Source organism: Anas acuta, chromosome Z (genome assembly GCF_963932015.1).
Source record: "Anas acuta chromosome Z, bAnaAcu1.1, whole genome shotgun sequence".
In the NCBI taxonomy this organism is placed as follows: domain Eukaryota; kingdom Metazoa; phylum Chordata; class Aves; order Anseriformes; family Anatidae; genus Anas; species Anas acuta.
Genome location: NC_089017.1, coordinates 66,777,811 through 66,797,608, shown reverse-complemented (window position 1 = coordinate 66,797,608; position 19,798 = coordinate 66,777,811). Strand labels below are relative to the sequence as shown.

The following is a 19,798-nucleotide window of genomic DNA, read 5'->3' as shown; positions in this document are numbered from 1 at the left end:
TAACACAGGTTATGACTAACAGACATTAGACTTAGGCCTTAGTCTTCCAAGAAAGTTTGACACTAATGTGCCGTACTGATGGGAGATGCTCCATGCCACATATTATATGGTTACGAATCAAAAAATCTCACATTAAAAACGTAAAAAGCAGGGTGAAAAGAAACAGTTAAAAATGTATGCCATATTGCATACGATCCTTTTATGGTAAAAATTCTTTCTCATTCAATTGAGAAAGCCTACAAATTTTGGAGCATATGTACTTTAAAAGGGCAAAAGAATTTATGGCAAGTTTAAGCATTCAAGTGTTGAGAAGGGGGAAGAACAAGATTAATTGGATATCCACTAGTAATGGTGTCAAATAATGAAACAAAAATATAGTAATCAAACAGCAAGAGGATATTGCGATAAAGAATGAATTATTCTCCCTCCTCCGTATTTTTTCTTAACACAACAGGGCATTAACTTAGCTATGCTGAAGAGCAGGTGGCTGAACAGACAAATTCATTTTAACTGAATGTGTTTAATGATCCTCATTTATTATACCAGCTTAAGTATTGAGTGGTTCATATAAAACCAAACTGAAAAGATTTGACACCAACTCCACAGAACTAGCGTTTGGCTCCAGTGCCTACTTGTTGGTAACTAGTGTCCTAAGCCAAAATGAGCGTTGAAGAAATTTTTCCCTCCTCCCCTCAAGATTGCTTACTCATTAAAGTGGACAACACAGTAAAGAAAACCTGCTCAAGACACTGTTATCCCTTCAACTTTGTTTATTGATGTACTGAACATGAAAAAGTACAAAGGATCCAAACACAAAATAAAACATGTACAACCTCTTAAATACTCAACAGAATATATTTTTCTATTCCAACAGATGTGAATTAAGTCATACTATACAACTTCAAATAAATACCAACCTTACATTTTACTAAGTGCTCTGATAAACACTGTAAAGTGAAGCCCAATTTACATGCCTTCTCATCAATGCCGTTGTTTGCTACAGTAGTATAAGGAAAGAAGCATGTAGCTGTTTTCCCCCACACTGGAAAGTTTGTGTTTTCTATAGTATATACAATTTTTAATGCAGAGGAGCTTTAACAATCTAAATGCACCTAAGAATGAGGAAGTGCTCAGGAAGCCAATTGATTTTTGAATAGCATTGAGTGGGTCAGCATGAAAACTCGCTTATTCACTTTAGCACGCGCTTCACAGTATATGTAACTGTACTATACTGAAAATTTTATAACTACAATTTAAAGGAATAAGAACCAAAAGCAACTGCAAAGATAGTGTACAACTATGTTTATGCATAGAACATTGCTTTTTCTAAGGGGAAGCATATGAGCATCTCAGTTTATACAAAAAGCAGGACGTAACTATATAGTTGTCAGTGCATCCTGGTGAAGGCATGAAAACCCTCAGCATTTTTCCAAAAATTCAATTATAAGCTAGATGCTAATCAGAAAATATTCTGTATTTTTCTTAAATTTCTTCAATACATGGTAAAGACTTTTCTATGTCCCCAAATAGTGATTTAAGCATTATACGAAGTTAAATTTCAGTAGCATACAGGTATTCATGGGTTTTGTATGAAAAATGTAAGGAAATTTGTCCAAAACCTATGATTATACTTGTTTTTACCACAAACATATTTATAAACCAAAATGTAGCATCACCATAAACAGCTGAAGCTAGACTATCTACAGACAAAAATAGCAACAGATCTGATGCACTGTAAATTCAAGTCCTCAGGACAACAAAAATGAATAAGCAGACCTCAAGTAACAATGTTAATGCCATTTACAAAGAAAAAACTCATACAAAAACATTCAAAGTTGACCATCACTTGGCATGTAAGTTAAAAAATAAACTAAAACCAAAATTAGCTGAAAGGTTCATAATTCAAGGTCTTATTTACATTACACAAAGCTCAGGTGTTAGCCTTGAACATAACTTTCAAAATACCTCCAAATATACCCAACTCAGGCCACTTCTGCTGTGCAAACCATGCACAATGTCTTTTTCTTAAGACAAAACAATTCTTCAAACAATAGCAAGTACATCACTAAACACCATGAGCTCTATCTGAAGGGAATTCTTTAGGAAGAACAGATTTTTTTTCCCCCGTCTCAGTATTTTTAAGTTTCCTGCTTGCTCTTATATAGCTTTTTTAAATTTTCTTTTGTTTCAAAATCACAAATTAATGTGAGCCATCTATCACTTAATAACCAGGATGATCAAAGACTCCACTGATGATTACAAAAATGAAATCAACAGTGCATCCCATCAACTCTACTTCTTAACAGAAAGGTCTCAAAAGTATTTCTACATCATAAATCTTTCTAAATTTTTCCCCAACAACTGCAAATTTCCTGGTAAGTTTTAAAAGCTCACTAGGTGTCTTATGAAGAGATTTCTCAAAGTATTCAAGTCAAAATATTTGTTCCAGGACCAGTAAAAAGTTTCTCCAAATTTTTTTTTATTTTTTTTTTATAAAAATAGATGCTTTTTTTTTTTAAACCCACATCAAAGAGGCTCTTATCTCTTTGGCAAGGTACTGCTTTACGAAAAGTTCTCCAGTATTCTTACAATAAGCTTTTATAACGTGTTCCCCTTCCCCAACCCAAATGATAATTATAAAATAAATACTGCTTATAACTTTATAAATAAAGTGTAAACTTCAAATACTTTTCTTGAACAACAGAACAGCAATGCATTAAAATGTAAACTAAACACAAGGCAGATCAAGAAATTATAAAAAGAAACTTAAGTAGTATAACACAAAGCCTCAATATTTACTCATAGGTTAAAGGCAGTCATGTAAAGAAAAAACTTCTTCCCTTAGCTGAAACATTTTAAAAGGTCCACCTTCTTCAAAGAAGGCAATAGAATGCATTGTGACAGGTAAAAACCCTGTACCTCTTGTCAATATTCAAACACAAAAGGTATTTAAGAAGTTCTAATTCAAATATTAGCAATAAAAAATCTCACATATTCTTAGGATGCTAAGTAGTCATTTTATCCCCATTTCCACACTGGCATACAACAAAGGCATTTACTAATGCATAAAGCTTCTTGTAAATTGCCTTTGTTGTATAGATTTCGTATATTAATGCACTGAGAATAACTTGTTAGGCTTTGTGCGTTTTGTTTGTTTTAAAGGAGACCTGCAATACTCTGTCCCCAAGGCGGTATCCATTCAGGCTGGCTATTGCCATAGCTGCCTCGTCATAGTTTGTCATAGTCACAAATCCAAACCCTTTGCACTTGTTTGTGTTAAAGTCACGAATGACCTTCACATTGGTTACTGCTCCAAAGGGTCCAAACATTTGCCAGAGGATACTCTCATCAGCATCAGGGGCCAAATTGTACACAAAAATGCACCATCCAGTTCCTGCGTGTCCAGGGATATTAATTCCAGCCAAACTGGTCATTCCATCAATAGTCATGGGAGGAAACCTACTGAATAATGGTGGAAAACAAAAGAAACAAGCATAAAGCAGCTGTTCAGAGAATCCCAGCAAAGAAGTTTCAAACAGAGAAAGAGATAGAAGGCTTTTGACAGTGGGCATGGACATTTCAGCCAGATGAGTAAGGTAATATTGCAAAGTACTGCAAAGTGTTTTTTTTTCAGCTGCAGAAATTCTATATGCAGTACAAGGCACAATTGTGGGAACAGAGTTAAATCTGACTGAAATGAAATAATAAACAGAAGAACGTAAGAAAAGCATGCTAGAAAGCCAGTGAGCATTAAGTCATTTGAAATGGGAATTCCATGAAACTGCTACTGAGTTTGTCTTTCATGCACAATGCACTGAAATGAGCAACTTCAGCTGAAGTTTCAACATGTGGAAATGTCTTACTGACAACGTAATGGTAGCCAAAATATTTTCTCTTAATAATCTGGTTACTGTGAACTGAATGGTTCTTTACCTCTTTACACCATAAGCCATGTTGAGCAGATTGTCCAGCCTGCAAAACATTTAGCAAAGTGTTCAGTCTTCAGACTTTTCTAGCCTTTTATCTTAAGAACACTTGGTTTCCACCAGCCCCTTAAACTGTATTCTAGAGAACCTTATGCAAAGCTTGAGTACCTGAACTACAAGAGCTGGAAGACCTTGTTACACATGAAACAGCCAATGTAACACTAAACAGATGTTCCTGTGTAGTACCCACAACCACAAGTAGTTAAGTTCAGAAAGGCTAAACTTGTGGTAGTGGTGCACTAAGTCAAACAATACTGTCAGCATCAAGTTGTAGTCAGTGACCACTTCAGTGAAATCTTTGAAATTATAAACTTGTTAGATGAAGGCTTTACTGAGACATGACTTCACAATATGTTGACATGAACACCCAGACCAACACAGAGTTTTCGAGCAGTAAAAAAAATATTAAAACAGGTATTGCAGTAAGAGCCATTTTTTCCCCTACATTTTCTTACTCTTTTTTGAAAGAATTTTTTTTAGAATATTGATACATTTCACGTTGTAAGTTTTCTCCATATATTTCTTCCTTCACTTTCTCCCAGGCTGCTGATCTGTAGTATGCAGTCCCACCTCTAAATGCTCTTGGAGTTACTTAGCCAATACCTAAGAACATGCAATGCCTAACAATCCTATTAAGCAACTTCAGTAATAAGTTGAAAGTGCTTCTCCAATAAAATTTCTTCCCTAAAGCAGCTCTGGTGTCTTCCTAGTAAAGCTCGGACATATGAAGAGGAAGTCTCATGCTTAAAGGTTATCTTCATGATTTCACAAAATATGAGCTTAGGGAATAAAGATTTAAAGGATTCAGTTTTTAGCTTACAGCTACCTTACAGATTCGTACTTGGTTGTCATTTTTCTTCAGTAATGAGCTATAGGATTTAATAACCATTACTAGTATACAGAATCCAAATTTAACTGCTCTAATAGTGTAACAGTGCTTGCGCACAAAAAAAAAGATTTGGTCTTGCCTGCAGCTAAGTAAAGGTCATAAACTATATAGAATTTTGACTTTGCAGTGAACAGGATTTTAACAGGACAGCAAGCCACTGAACACCTTAAAGAGCAGAAAGGAGGAAATGAAAAAAGTGTCTGCCTACTATCAATAGACTTAGAGGGATTAGATTACAGAGCTCTATTCTGACGATCTGGCGTGTGAGAGGGAGGTGAAGAATTCCAGAAAAAACACCAAATACAAATTCTTTGCTGTAAAACAGGCTGAGGACTTCATATAATAATGGGGTCAACATATGAGTTTTCATCATTTACCTGGATGACTTAAAAGATTCAAGAAGGACAGAGGTGTTCACTAGGCAATTAATTTTTAAGGATGCTTTAAGTTACATAACCTACAGATACAGAACAGTTATAGACAATTGCTTTTGAAAGTTCAGTTCAAGATTTTTGCTAGTAAAAAAAAATCATTAGAGTGATCCAATTGCTCTTCATTATTAGGTTTATGCTACCTGTGTGTTTTCAGGCCTCTACCAACTGTTAACTGACACAGGGCAACCATGGAAAATAATCAATCCTGTTAACATCTGAAATTTCATCAGTTGGGATTTTTTTTTTTTTTGGCATGTGAAAGACATTAAAGACTTAAAGCATCCCAGCAATCTGAGCTGGATTGTCAGCAACTGAGCTGAAATACTGCAACAATAACACCTAAGCAAAGCCCTAATATACAGGCAGACTTCCACTTACAGTTACGAAAATGTAGAACTTGGCAAAGCTGTCTTCTAATGAACAGAAGCCTGATGGTCTTTCAAAAAAAAAAAATTCAAGTGTCTGCTACACCAGTTTACCCTTTTGACCAGTCAGCCAACTCAGCCTTTCCTACCTTCCCCATCGACCCAAATGAGAGATTTTACTCACCCACCTATTCACTGCAGACATGATACTTTATGTTACCATTATACTTTTAAGTGGAACAAGATCACATCTCTTTATGGCTTTCAGGTACCGCTTTACACTTAATATCTCACCGAGAACTTACCAGTGAAATTTAAACTGACATTTATAAAAATGCACTTTCTAATAAAGAAAAATCACAATTGAAACTTTTTTATGTCTCATGTTGCAGGACATAGGTATTCTACAGAAATTACAAAACTGCAAAGAACTTCAGGTCCTATCCACAGGAAAAAACATTTGTTTAAGTTTTACAAATCATAATGGGTATACCCAGAGTATCATTTAAATACAGGTGCTATCCAAGCTGGTATCAGTAATACTGAACACAGCTTTGTGCCTGGGAACAAGTGCACTCAGAAGAACTCATGGAGTTAGCAGGCCAGGCTTGCCAGAATGTCAGATGTTGTAACAACATTGTTGTTGTACAACAGCTCCCTCACCATCTTATTTCAACGCACCACAGTCCATCCTGGAAGTCTAACTTCTGCTCATGTGCTCTGCTTATGGAGCAAGGACAAGCCTACTTTTGTTCAATATATAGCAGGCTGTTTCAACTAACCCTTTTATTCCCTAAGGAGCAGTACAAAAATTCACTGAATACTGAATAAAATTGGGTATCCCCTCCTTGAGGGCAGAAAGCCTTTTCTAGTGCTGACCTTCACTCGTGTTAGACACTTGCGGTACATAAGGCTGAAAAGTTGAAGGAAAGAATTCACAAATTCTGCCAGAAACGCTATCTATGAACTCCGAACATTTTACCTAAAAGAAGGGTGGCCAAAGCAGAGCTTCTGAAGCTTGATGCATTCTCTTAAACTGCAAGCTGATTTGGTTCTTGAAAAATAAAAGAGCAAGTGTTTGAGTAATACTTAGCAAATTCTAATCACATAAACCAGGTGTAGAGGTTAGGAAGAAACTATCAAAATAGCAGAAAAAAAGGGTCACTCACAAATATAAATAATACAGTATTTGTTTTACTCTGTTCTCACCAACTGTTCTTTTTGATACTGGAACTGTAGGAACTGGGAACTGCATGTCTGTAGTTTCAGCATGAGGAGAACATACATTCACAAATATACACATGCAGAAGATCTTCGAGTAACAGTCATTACAGAAGCTGGGAATAAGGTCAGTAGTATGCATGATTTAAACTAGGACAAAACCTGAAAGCCAGAATGGGTAAGAAACACACCAGAGGATGAAGAAGATTGCAGTAGCATGACATATTACTAAGGGATAAATTGAATTGCCTCAGTCAAAACTAGCTGAGTCAACTTTCATATTAATCAATAAAAAAAATAAAAATAACCTTTAAAAGTGATTTATTTTTTTTTTAGTGACTATATAGAAAGTATCATCTTGATTTAAGCAAGTTTATTAGGTGCTTTTTAGGTGTTTTTCAGCTATCAATAGGTTGGAATGCATTTTCACTTTTAGCTGTGTTCTTGGAACATAGCTACAGAAATTCAACATTTTCATGGGTTTCCTTCATAGAGCACAGAAGGAAAAGAGTGCAGGAAACCAACAGACCAACCCATGGAAATACGTGGCTTCCAGCACCTCTGTTACATACAAAAATTTGACTTACCGAAAACGTTGAGCCTGCTGAGCTAGAGGTGCCGGATACCTTCTGTTTGGAGAATGGTACAGCTGAGAAAGGATGGCCTGGTTATTTTTTTGGCTTGGATTGTTAGCAAACTTTACAGTGATGGGCTCGGTGGCACCTGGAGGTTTCTGGCCATTCAAGCCTTTGATAGCTTCTTCTGCTTCAATTCGCTTGTCAAAACGGATAAATCCCACACCCCTTGACACCCCTGCATAGGTTGAAGGAAGCATATAATAAATCCAGGTGTTATGGCACATTTGACTTTAATATTCAATTCTTTCACCAGCTGCTACAAATGCTAAATTGTGAGCTTACTAGAACTGATCTTTTGCTGACAGAAGACTTCGCTAAGTTTTTGGGGATTTTAATTTATTTTTTGAAGTTATGTAAGATACGCTGGTTAGAAAGAGCTTGGAAGGTTGAATGAAAAACAGTGACATGGCAACTTAAACATCAGGAGCCAAAGAGATATCCCAAAACTGATTTTGGTTGTATGGAGGAGGTGAACCCAGAACAACCTGCATGGTAACCTCTGTTTAGTTAATGCCACTCCACAGTATCTATATTTACTGAGGTTTTGTAAATGGCTTAGTCTTCTCCCTAGCAGCAAGGAATGCTTATGCTCTGCTGCAGCACCCCTTAAAAGTTCACTTTGGAACATATATACTAAAACACTAAGACCTATGTGGGTTTTAGGTTGCAGTAATGTAGGTTACAGCCCGGTTTTAACAGGCCATGTTTATTTCTGTAAGTGAAGATTCAGTTTCAGTATATCACCACATACTTTTGTAGGGGATGTTTCTGAAGGAAACCGTTTTTTTGGGTCATAGATTCTTCCTACATACAGGCAAGTCAAAGACAACATGCAAGGAGATCATCAAGTATTTATGGAAGGTCTTAGGAATGTTACAAGTCGAAGCTGTACACCGTGGCCTGAATATGAACATACTGGGGTGTTAATACTTACACCAATTACCAGTAAAGGTTCTAGGGATAACACTAATTAGTTGTATGCTTTATTATAACATTCCTGAATCCATTTAGAGGCCTCTAACATTTCCCTTCATAATCAGCAAAGTGAGAAGCCTATCCTCACTTTAGAAAGACATTAATGACAAGAAATATACTCTGTTCATAAACAATGACAATTTAAATCAAAGTGACAATGAACAAGTGAAAAAAGCTTTAGAGGCAAGTGTCACAGCCTCAACTTTGCATTTTTCATCTGTCAGTTTTTGTCACAACCTTATTATTCATACCCTTTTGAGTCTTTTTTCCACCTTCTTAGCGACTTGGAGAAAAGCTTAACCCTGAACAACAATCTATGCTAAAGAACTGCTGTGCTCATATTAGGATTTGAATGCTTAGAACTACAGTACACACTTTTATAAGTTTAAATTTACTTATGTGGACCATGTAAAATCCCACCCTTTCTGTGCATTAATATCAAAAGCATACTGTAAATATTTGTCAAATGAAGAGTGAAAACTTGTCCAGCAAATCTGCTTCTTCTGCAAATCACTATATGGCATTTAACTTTTCTGTCCCTGCCTCTCCACACACACCAACGTGTCAATATTGAGATTTCTGTTAAAACACAATTGCAAAGAAGTGCATGTGCAGTCAACTACAGTTCAGCCAAGTGTCAGACGATATATGTATATGTATAACACATACAAAATAAGGTCATTTGAAAACTTTATGACTTCCTGTGGCTGAAAGCTGTTTGTCAACCACAACGACATACTTTGAAAGGGTGCAACTATAAAAAGATATCTAAACTAACTTATTCAGAGAATAATTATGAGTTAAGGAATTGCCCCCTTCCTCCCCCAGCAAGTTTGTTGGTGTGTTTGTGTTTTTTTCTGAGATGTGAATTCTGAGAGCCCTCCTCCGTGTTCTGCTTAGTACGCTAAATAACTCAATACTTATGTGATATCCTAGGCACTTAATTTGATTGCTTATTTTTGAAACAAACCCACTGGAAGCAGGTGAGGCAGAGTTAAAGATCTTCAACATCAGCCATTTGAGCCAGGATGAATGCACAGCAAAAACACGTTTGGTCTGAAGAGCAACCCCAGAGCGTCATTGACACCAATTTACTAGTTTATACTAGTTTAAACATACTGTAAAAATGCAACTAACTTAATATAGATCTTACTTCTGGTTAGGTACTGGTACAGGCTGCCCTGAGAAGTGGTAGAGTTGTCATTCTCAAAGGTATTTAGGAGATGTGTATGCAGAGCTTAAGGGACATGATTTAATGGTGGACTTGGTAGTGTTAGGCTGCTGGTTGGATTTGATGATCTTAAAGGTCTTTTCCAACCTGAATAATTCTATGATTCTTTAAGACACTGCTAAGGACAGAATTCATCTGCTTCTGAAGAACTCAAAGTTCATTTTCTTCAGTGTACCTAAAGTTAATGAGGCAACCTTGAAAACAGTCTTAACAGCAATTACTAGTCCAGGTCTTTTGTAATCCTAGCAGAGAACCAGCTGCGCATTTCTGTTTTTTTTTTTTTTGTTGTTGTTTTTTTTTTTGTTTTGTTTTTTTAATAGAAGTGCTTAATAGCATTTCTTAAAGAGCATGGGGACTATTTTCACACAGCAGCTTGGAAAGGAAGATTATAGCAGCTGTAAATTTATTACAAGCCATGAAACAGGCTTCCAACCTGCACCTTCAGGGTGGAAATGACTCAAGGTGGCTCAGTTCACTCCAATCTATTTTTGTCCATGCATATTTATGAACAATTCTAGCAGAAAATTGCATTTTCTGGCCCACGTACACCTTTCATATATTCTAGAGACAAGACTATTGTACTAAAAGGCAGTATATTTTTCAAACTGCCAGTCCAAGAACAAGAGCACGAGCACAAAGCTGCATACTTACCAGTGACTTGGTCAACTAGAATACGTGAAGTAATAATGCGTCCGTATTGGGAAAAGAGCTGCTCCAGTTCCTTCTGGGTCATTGTTTTGGGAAGTCCACTGACATACAAATTTGCATCTCTGATAGAAGCTGAACTTGGTCGCGCATAGGAAACCTTGAAAGAACACAAAGCAGCTAGAAATTGGAACAGTTCTAAAACACTTGAAATAGAACACTACAGTGTATCAGGACGGTGTGATTTGTTAAGGTCAGCCAAAAGTTACCTTGCAGTAAGAGTTAAGTGGCTTTTGGTGATGACTGCTATAACACTACCACCAAAGGAACACAACACTGATCATGTAGAATTTGACTACATGAACTCAGATATAAATCTGAACTTCAAGCACTATTTATAAATAAGGAGAAAAGCTAGACATATACAAGTCTTGGTGGAGAAGTGTTATTTTTCATTTATTTTAAGATTAGAGAAAGATTTAAGATTTAACAAAAATTTTTCCTTTTAATTACCATTAAAACAAAAAATACACAGTATGTAGATTGTTTTGATACCTAGGTCATAAAGGCAGTCCAAAGCACTTTCAGGGGTTTGAAGGTATTTAAGTGCTAACTGTGCCCACTGTAAATGTATTGAGCTCACTGTCAAACGACAGCCACTCACAAGAACAAGAGAAACTCCACTACTTCATTTATAGCCCTAAGAATGTGTGGCAGAAGGCTTGGGCGCAGAGCTACAACTCAGACATATGGTTTAATTTGGCTGTGTGGAGCAAGCAGTTGGACTCAACAATCCTTGTGCGTGTCCTTTCCAACTCAGGTTATTCTACATGCTTGGACTATTCAGCAGATCACCAACTTCAGCAACAGAGAAGTCATGCCAAGTGCCAGTGAAGCTCCCAGGTCCCTTTGGGCTGGAATTTTTGCCTGCTGCCTCAAAGTGCCAGTCAAGTACTTTATAAGATTATCTATTAGATTATTTAATCCTTAAATACATGCCACAGAGTTGAGGAGTTCAGTACCCCTCACTGAAGTCTGCACAAGACTTATCTTTGTTACAGAAAAGACTGTAATTGGACGTCCATGCTTGTGGAACAGGATGGGCCCAAGTACTTTATTTGGTGTTTTCACAGTACAAAAGTACAGTCAAAGGAGACTCAAGGAGAAGTCAGATTTGAGACTCGAGAAGTAGTCAGATTTAACCCTTCCCCTCTACAGCATAGGATCAGCTGCTTCTAGTCAGCTAGAACTTAACTCTGTAAACCTATCTTCTGCCTAATCCTTTGGCATTTGTTTTCAAATCCTCCCTCTGTCTCAGTTCAGTACTTATCAGTGAACTGTAAGACTCCCATGGAAGCAAAACAAACAGCAACTGAGATAGAGCATCTCAGTGACTAAACAAGCGATACTCTGAACATTGCTTTTATCATCCAGCCTTCTACACAGACGCTTTGGGCAAGGTAAGCTGGCTGCATGGGGCTCACCTTGGACACTTGTAGCTGTCCAACGTAAGACACTCAAGACAAGACCCCGTGAGCAGCAGCACCTTGCTCTTTAACATGAGACATGTATGAATTAAACACTTGTGTCAACACAAGCAGCTGGGAATAAACACAGTCCTTTCTCCTAATTTGCTTTATGTATTTATTTTATGGAGTGTGCAAGTTTAATTATAACACTCCACTGGATCTGAGTCCACTCAAGTGAAGTCCTCTTTCTTCTATATGCTGTCCACTCTCTTGTTTTTAATTTTTTTAAATAACTATTTTTAGGAACACATACCAGGAAACTGTCCACAGAAGAGCTGATAAAAATTACCACCATCACGATGTCAGATAGCAAGCCACAGTCCCTTCTTCAGCAAAATCAGATTCAGTGTCCCTGATGCAAAGTGTTAAACAATAAAAACACTCCACCAAATACTGTCAAAAGATTCCTGACATCTGGTCATAGCAAGAAGCTGCTGTGTCACTTTGGACTAATCTTTGACTCAGCTTTCCACATCACACAAAGCTCCTCTATCATCCTGTAATACGCACTGACAAGGGTTATTTTCTAGTAAGCTTTTCCTTCAAAAATATCATATTTTTTTTTCCAGGTACACTATAAAGAAAAAGTAATAGTTCCTTTTGTAGGCTAGCTAGGAACTGATAAAGTTTCTGATTTTGACTCAGTTTTTGCCATCTAAAAACTTAAGTGGTGAATATTCTACTAAAAGTCAGTATAGGAATATTCCTGGAACATAATATGAACTACTACGTAGAGTCAGATAAACAGAAGCGTTCAAGACAAAAGTGCTGGTAACATGCCATAGACCTCTAATTATCACAATTGTAGAAAAAGCTGATTATGCATCACACAAGCTCTTTATCCACATAGCATGCACCACTTCCCTGTAAATTACAGCGATGACGCAATCTCGTAACTTGGATGAGAGGTCAGACAAATATTAAGAAGAGAGTAACCACATTCCTGTGTGAATCACATTACTGTGTGGCAGAAGTGTTTTTCATAAGACCAGTGAGAGGTTTAACACGACCTTCCTTAACAGGCCCTTCCAGAGAGGCAAACAATTGATTTGCTAAACCTTGCTAGAGCAGATTCAATAATCCAGTTCAGGTCTCCTCAGCAACATTAGTTCTTTCATGAAAAGAAATGGGGACATCCTACTGTTATTTCCTTGTGCTGTTTTCGCATAATCAACCACACACTTTCTTCTGATGAGTATTTGAAAAGTCAAGTACAATGGGTGGAACTACAAAAATTAAGATGAGAGGAAAGCAAGGTATTGCAATGCAGAGAAACAGAATAGGAATAAGACTTCACTAACCAGCTGTATGGCAGATTTTCTGACAGCTGGGTGAGATGCCCAACCGTCAGTTCTGTGCAAAAGTATATAAACACAAATTTGGTAAAAAAAATTTCTTTTTGAAGTTGTAAATCTGCTACTTTCATATGGCTGTGCAGCCAAAGCCCAATACTTGCCCAGTAATTGTGTTTAATGCTGAATTCTTCTTTTTACTCTGTATATTCAACCTTCACGCTGCATACAGCTGTATTTAAGAAACAGTTTTTAGATCTTGAATTTTTCCTACTTTTCTGCAAGCAGAAGTGTATGCTTATGATATTTCCTGGTACACAGTCAGTGAGGCAAACTGGAGGCAGGAAAACCAACAGAATGAAGCTTTCCTGCATTCAGACGAAGAAGGGAACACAGCATGCTGGCTACTCAAGAGGCAGAAAAACACAGCTACTAAGGAATGAAGGATTGCTGATGCTGAATATGAGCTTCTGAGCTCCATGCCACACTTGGTGGGAATATCTTAAGGAGACCCAAGGCCAGAGAATGGAGACAGACAGGGTACAGGCCTGGACACAACAAAATCCCCACTTAACAAAAACAAGTAGTTCTGACCAGCTGAGTTCATGTCGGTTTTCAAAATCAACCCTTCTACCCCCCAAAATTTAGCACTATCAGACATGATAGGAGTACCTTGCAACAAAGTCTGGTAACTGACCACAATGAACTATTAACAATATAGAATTTGATGCCAATGGAAGTAGGGAAGGACTAGTTCTAGTTTTAAATAAACTACATGAGAAAAAAAATGCATAGCTGCATGGATCACTGGAACAGTTTTATCTGCCAGTTTTTCATTCTCTCTGCAGCTGAGATATGCCATAAAAACTGTTCTATCTAGTCTGACTTAAGCTGCCAGACAAGTTTTCCTTTTTGTATGCATTTGTTCAAGCACTCTGGGGAGAAGTTGGAACTCCTGGGAGCGAGCATCAACTAGAGAAAGAAGTAAAAGTGACTTATCTTTACATTTAAGAAGAAAACTGTGCAATCACCAAGCAGTTTTCTAAGCATGCATGCTTTTAAGCTTGTAGAACGGAGGTTGCAGAACATAAGCCTTGTAAGCTGCTTTCAGACAGGACAAAAGTTTGAATAGAAGACACTGAAAGGCCTCCTGAACCCCCCTAGGACATACTTTAGGGTGCTGCTGTTTTCCCAGACTCAAACCAGACTACCTAGACTCAGTTCTACATCTGTTGATAGATTAAACAGCTCCATTTTCTAAGCAACCTGAAGCAGTAGGTGGACTTTCCATCCAGCTGCCTACCGCTAACAGCCAAAGATATTTTGATACAACACATTAAAGGCAATGGAGTAACTAATCACGGAAATCTATTCCAGATACCTGAACAAAAAGAGGTGACTGGAAATAGTCAGCGTGGATTTATAGAGGGGCAATCACGACAAGGCTACTCAGTTGGTTAGACAAATGACATGATTGCCATGGTGGAAAAGGGGAGATGACCAACATTCATCCCAACTTTAGTAAGACCTTTGACACTCTCCCCTATCACCCTTATAGGCAAAACACACATTAATAACACTTAAGCACATACGAGAAAACAAAATAAGTAAACAGTGAGGGAGGCTAAAAACTGGCTAAATTGCCAGGTTCTGTGGGTTGTGATCACTGTCATGAAATTCAGCTGTAGGATAGTCATTGGGCTCCATCAATGTGGGAAGGATCTTCATTAGTAACCCAGATGACCGGGCAGAGTGTACCTTCAGCAGTTCAGCAGATAACACAAAATGGGATGAGTGGCTGATATGCCAGAGGGTTGTGCTGCCACCCAGAGTGACCTCAACCAGACTTGAGAACATCCTAAAGTTCAAAAATGGGAAAAGGTAAGTCCTCCCCCTGGGCAGGAATACTCTGTGCTCTAGTACATACCGGGAGCCAACTGGCTGAAAAGCAGCTCTGCAGAGGGCTCTACAGTCCTGGTGGATAGCACTCTGACCACAAGTCAACAAAATGCATCCTTGTGACAAAGACGGCCAACAGCATCCAGGGCTGTGTTAGGAAAACTATTATGATCAGCACTTCAAGGGATGCGATCCTTCTCCTCAACGTAGGGCTGACATAACTCTGGTGCAGGAGTCCAGAGCAGCAGACTGTACCACAAGAGATATTTACATACTGGTGAGTCCAACAAAGGGCCACAAAGGTGATTAAAGGACCAGCACATCTCTGATGCAAGGGGAGGCTGAGAGAGCTGGGATTGCTCAGTCTGGAGAAAAGGCAGCTCAGTAGGATCTTATCCCTAAATTCCTAACGAGGGTAGTAAAGACGGAGCCAGACTCTTCCCTGTGGTATCAAATGACAGGAAAAGAAGCAATGGACACAAATACTGATATAGCAAACTACTTGGGAAGACCATATACATTTAATTCTGTAAGAAAACGTTTTTATGATCAAGGGTGGTCAAGCATCAGAAGATGCTGGTTGTCCAGTTGGGTTATGAACGTCCCCAGGGATGGAGACTCACAGTCCTAGGTAACCTGCTTGAGGTGACTCTGCTCGGAGCAGGAGGCTGATTAGTGATCTTCAGAGGTACCTCCAACCTCAGCCATTCTGTGATTCTGCAACAATACATAAACTTTAAAATAAGTCTTAAATGGACTTCAACCCAGAGGCTGGAAGCAGTTTGAATCAAGTGAAAATTACAAATCTGTAACAGATGATTCAGTGTTTTGGTTTTTTGTATAAACTCAGTGATGTAGACATTTTTCTCCTATTCCTACCTAGAGGAATTCAAAATAGAGACACTGTCTTCAAAAAGGAAATTCAGACTGCTGGGCACATGCTGTCACATCAAGGATAAACTTACTGACACTCCCCTATATGCCCCCAGAAAGGAAAAATCCACAGGAAAACATTTCTTAGCTTACTGCAAGTTTACCTTACACTACAGAACCAGTGGATGTCAAAATATCAAACAGTATCTGCAAAGCACCTATCACTTTTCCTTTCATCTCTTAAATATGCACTCCTTCATGGTGATTTGTGATCCATTGATGTCTATTGCTCATGTCCTTGCTGGTAAATGCTACCTGGAACAGTCAGACGTAGCAGTCAAGGCCTGTACTGAACACTTGAAGAAAGCAAGCAAATGAAAGCAGTAAACTCTAACCAGTAAATAGTACTACAGGTATTCCATATCTAAGAACACACAACAATCGCAGATTTCTCTGTGGAAAGTATCTCAGAGAGTACTCCTGTCTTCTGACTGATGCTTGCTGGCATCTGTGCAGATCAGTTACAAGAGTAACATACAAACAGAAATTAATACATCAGGGTTAAGATCCAAACACCACCTCTAGATGTCTTGCTAGGCACCTGAAGTTCTGACCAGGTAGGAAACTGAAAGAAACAACTTCAAAAACCCAGTGTAAACGAAATTTAACTCTGGCAAACCATTACCAGTGATCTGAGATTACTGCAAGCCAGCATCATTAGAGAAAAACAAGGATGCCACAAAACATAAGAAAATTAACTCCCATGAAAAATAAACTTACATGGAGTATGAGATATGTTTCAACTCATTATTGATATCAAAGTCCAACTATTTCACTCATAAGATTTCAAGCAGAGAGTCTCCAGATTCATCTCACTACCTGGCAGTTTGCTAGCTAGCTCAGTAATTACTTGCTGATCATTCTAGATTCATTCTTGTCATGCAATATACATATGCACTGAATTAACAGCTGCGCTTAGATATTACTTCCACAGCTACTTCAACAGGTGAATACTTAATTAATAAACACCAAGGTTATGCAGTGTCAGAACTATTGTACACAATGTGAGTCAAGAAGCAGCCGGAAAGCCTGGCTTTAAATATTTAATGACGACACACACACTGCGTAACAGTGAACATAGCTGCTCTGTAGACAACCACTTGAAAACAGTTTTACTGGAATTTTCCATTACTGCTAGTAGGAAAGACTTACTTATAGAAATGTAAACATCACATTAAAAATTTGAGGTATTTTCCCTGTTTTAATATTTCATTTTTCAGCATCAAGATGAATTGATTTTCAACTTAAAGCCATGAAAGCTAGCAGGTTAAATTAGTTGCCAAAGAGAAGAAAGACCCAGTCCCTAAAAATGAGAGTCCGTTTCTTACCATCTGCTGCTACTGTTAGACACCTTACTCTACTTCTAATATATAGCCTCTTAAGTAGTATAGAGAACAAGCAAGGATTTGTTTTTATTGCCTGCAAGAACTTTAGGAAAAACTGATATTATATTCTAAAACACTCTGCTTAAGGTATTCTTTTTATAGTTTTTATATCTGATATCTTTAAATATCAAAATACTTCTGTACGTGTTTACATTCAACAACTTCCAGTGTAAACTATCAACACTGTCTTATAGATGGTATCCATTTCTTTTAAAAATCTTGTGTTGTGGTTTAACCCAGCCGGCAGCTAAACACCACACAGCTGTTTGCTCACTCTCCCCCCCTCTCCCTCTCTGGGATGGGGGAGAGAAATGGGAAAGTGAAGCTCGTGAGTTGAGATAAAGACAGTTTATTAAGACAGGAAAATAATGGCAATAATAACAACAATGATAATAGTACTACTACTAATAATGTGTACAAAACAAGCAATGCACAATGCAATTGCTCACCACCTGCTGACCGATGCCCAGCCTAACCCCGAGCACTCCAGCCCCCTACCCCGGCTAGCCATCCCTATATATTGTTTAGCATGACGTCAGATGGTATGGAATACCACTTTAGCCAGTTTGGGTCAGCTGTCCTGGGTCTGTCCCCTCCCAGCTCCTGCTGCACCCCCAGCCTGCCCACTGTCAGGACAGAGCAAGAAGCTGAGATATCCTTGGCTTGGTGTAAGCACTGCTCTGCAACAATTAAAACACCAGCGTGTTATCAGCACTCTTCTCACCCTAAGCCAAAATATAGCACCCTACCAGCTACTAGGAAGAAAATTAGATCTGTCCTAACTGAAACCAGGACAGCTTGTTTCAGTAGAAAAAAATCCAAAAAGACTACACGAAGTTTGTGCAGACAAACATGGGTTAACCACTCCTGCAAACCAGACAGATGTATATTGGGAAAAGGAATATATTACAAATATAAGCCCTCTTGGCAAGCACAATAAAGACAAGAAACTATTTCTGTTACAACAACATTCTCAGACCATTGTGTTCTTAACCTTCACTTAAATTAGTATGAGATGCCATGACTCAAAAACTCTTCTTCTTGATTCCCAATAAAATGCTGAAGCACAAAGCAGAGGCTGAGACTCGTCTCAGCTGTCACTAGCCAGTAAAAGGTTGTCTGAAATAGGAGAGCACATTGCTATATATTCAGGTTTACTTTGTCTCTGGTCAAATGAAAAATAGTTCCATTCCAAACAGAAGTTGAAGGCCAGTTTTCCCAATATACACAAGACTGCCTACTTAAACACTGAATTTAAGTCACTAGTGCAAGCTTGCACCAGCATTTGTGTGAGCAAGCAAAGTGGTAGACTTAGGCCACTTAGACAACTCTCAGGAAGTATGAAAACATACTTCTAAATTCAAATTCACCTATCCGTGTAAATTAACAAAAAGGATCATATCTAATACTGGCTGTGCTTTTACAGCCTATCCTGTAATGGATGTCTTTGAAAAAAACAGGCACAGAAGTAACAGCCTTTCAGTACTACAATCAGCAGAAGTTGAGATTTTAGTCCACACCTCATGAAGACTGTCCAGATATAGACAGTGCCCGAACTGCAGCCTTGAGGTCAGTCCTGGGATTCATGTCCATTCCCTGCCAGCTCAGCAGAGAGTACAAATGGACCAAGCAATGGTCTGCTCCTCCAGAAAACAAGACACAACTGGAACCACAACCAGCCAGAAAGAGGTAACTGCTGAGGGATCATGGTTGGAGGGAGCTACACTTCACACAGTCATCTGGCACATCATAAACACTGAACTGCAAAGTTAGTGATTCTCTCAGGATATCACAGCATGGTGATCGTATCAGCTGCTACACATGCTTGATAAACAATCCCCAACCCAGACATGTAACAAGCTACACTGACCAAGGCAGCTCTTTGCACATCTGAATTAACAGCCCAGCTAGAAGAGTGCTGCAGCTCCATTTTCTTCACAAGCAGGCCTAACAAGCTGTTCACAGTGGTTACTGACAGGCAGAGTAGTTTGCACAAGTATGCCAAAGCCAACAAAGTCCCACCTTTATTTTTTATAAATTTCTACTTTCAAATTGGAATTATTTCATCAAGACAACACTTTTTGAAGTCTGAACTAAAACCACACTGAACTTAAGACTCACAAATGCAAACTCAACATGGTTCTAGGTGGGGGGATGGAGTCTCTTGCAGCAATTTGTAAGTAACTTCTCACTGGAAATCTTCCACCTTTACGTATTTATGATCTTCGCTCCTGGGTATGTTAACGCAGTGTATGAACACTAGATATGAGGTCCCCAGCATCTGAGGCTACATCAGTTTTCAAATTTCTTACCAAAAAGAGGAATGCCACTGATGTTATAGTGATCACTGGTGCTCACGGGAAACACGGGTTTTGT

General features: G+C 38.3%; 1 protein-coding gene across 33 annotated transcripts in view; it reads right to left on the bottom strand.

Moving 5' to 3' along the window:
• Nucleotides 1-752: 752 nt before the first annotated feature.
• Nucleotides 753-19,798, bottom strand: part of ELAVL2 (ELAV like RNA binding protein 2) — a 91,435-nt gene continuing 72,389 nt past the window's right edge. For 22 of the 33 annotated variants that reach the window (XM_068666825.1, XM_068666826.1, XM_068666821.1 and 19 more), the window contains 5 exons: nucleotides 10,391-10,544; nucleotides 7,483-7,708; nucleotides 6,657-6,728; nucleotides 3,934-3,972; nucleotides 753-3,462 (listed from right to left, as the gene is read on the bottom strand). In XM_068666825.1, the coding sequence (XP_068522926.1) occupies nucleotides 3,132-3,462; nucleotides 3,934-3,972; nucleotides 6,657-6,728; nucleotides 7,483-7,708; nucleotides 10,391-10,544 (822 nt within the window). In that variant the 3' untranslated portion in view covers nucleotides 753-3,131. The remainder of the gene's footprint in view (nucleotides 3,463-3,933; nucleotides 3,973-6,656; nucleotides 6,729-7,482; nucleotides 7,709-10,390; nucleotides 10,545-19,798) is intronic. The other 11 variants (XM_068666828.1, XM_068666831.1, XM_068666832.1 and 8 more) reach the window with 5 other exon arrangements.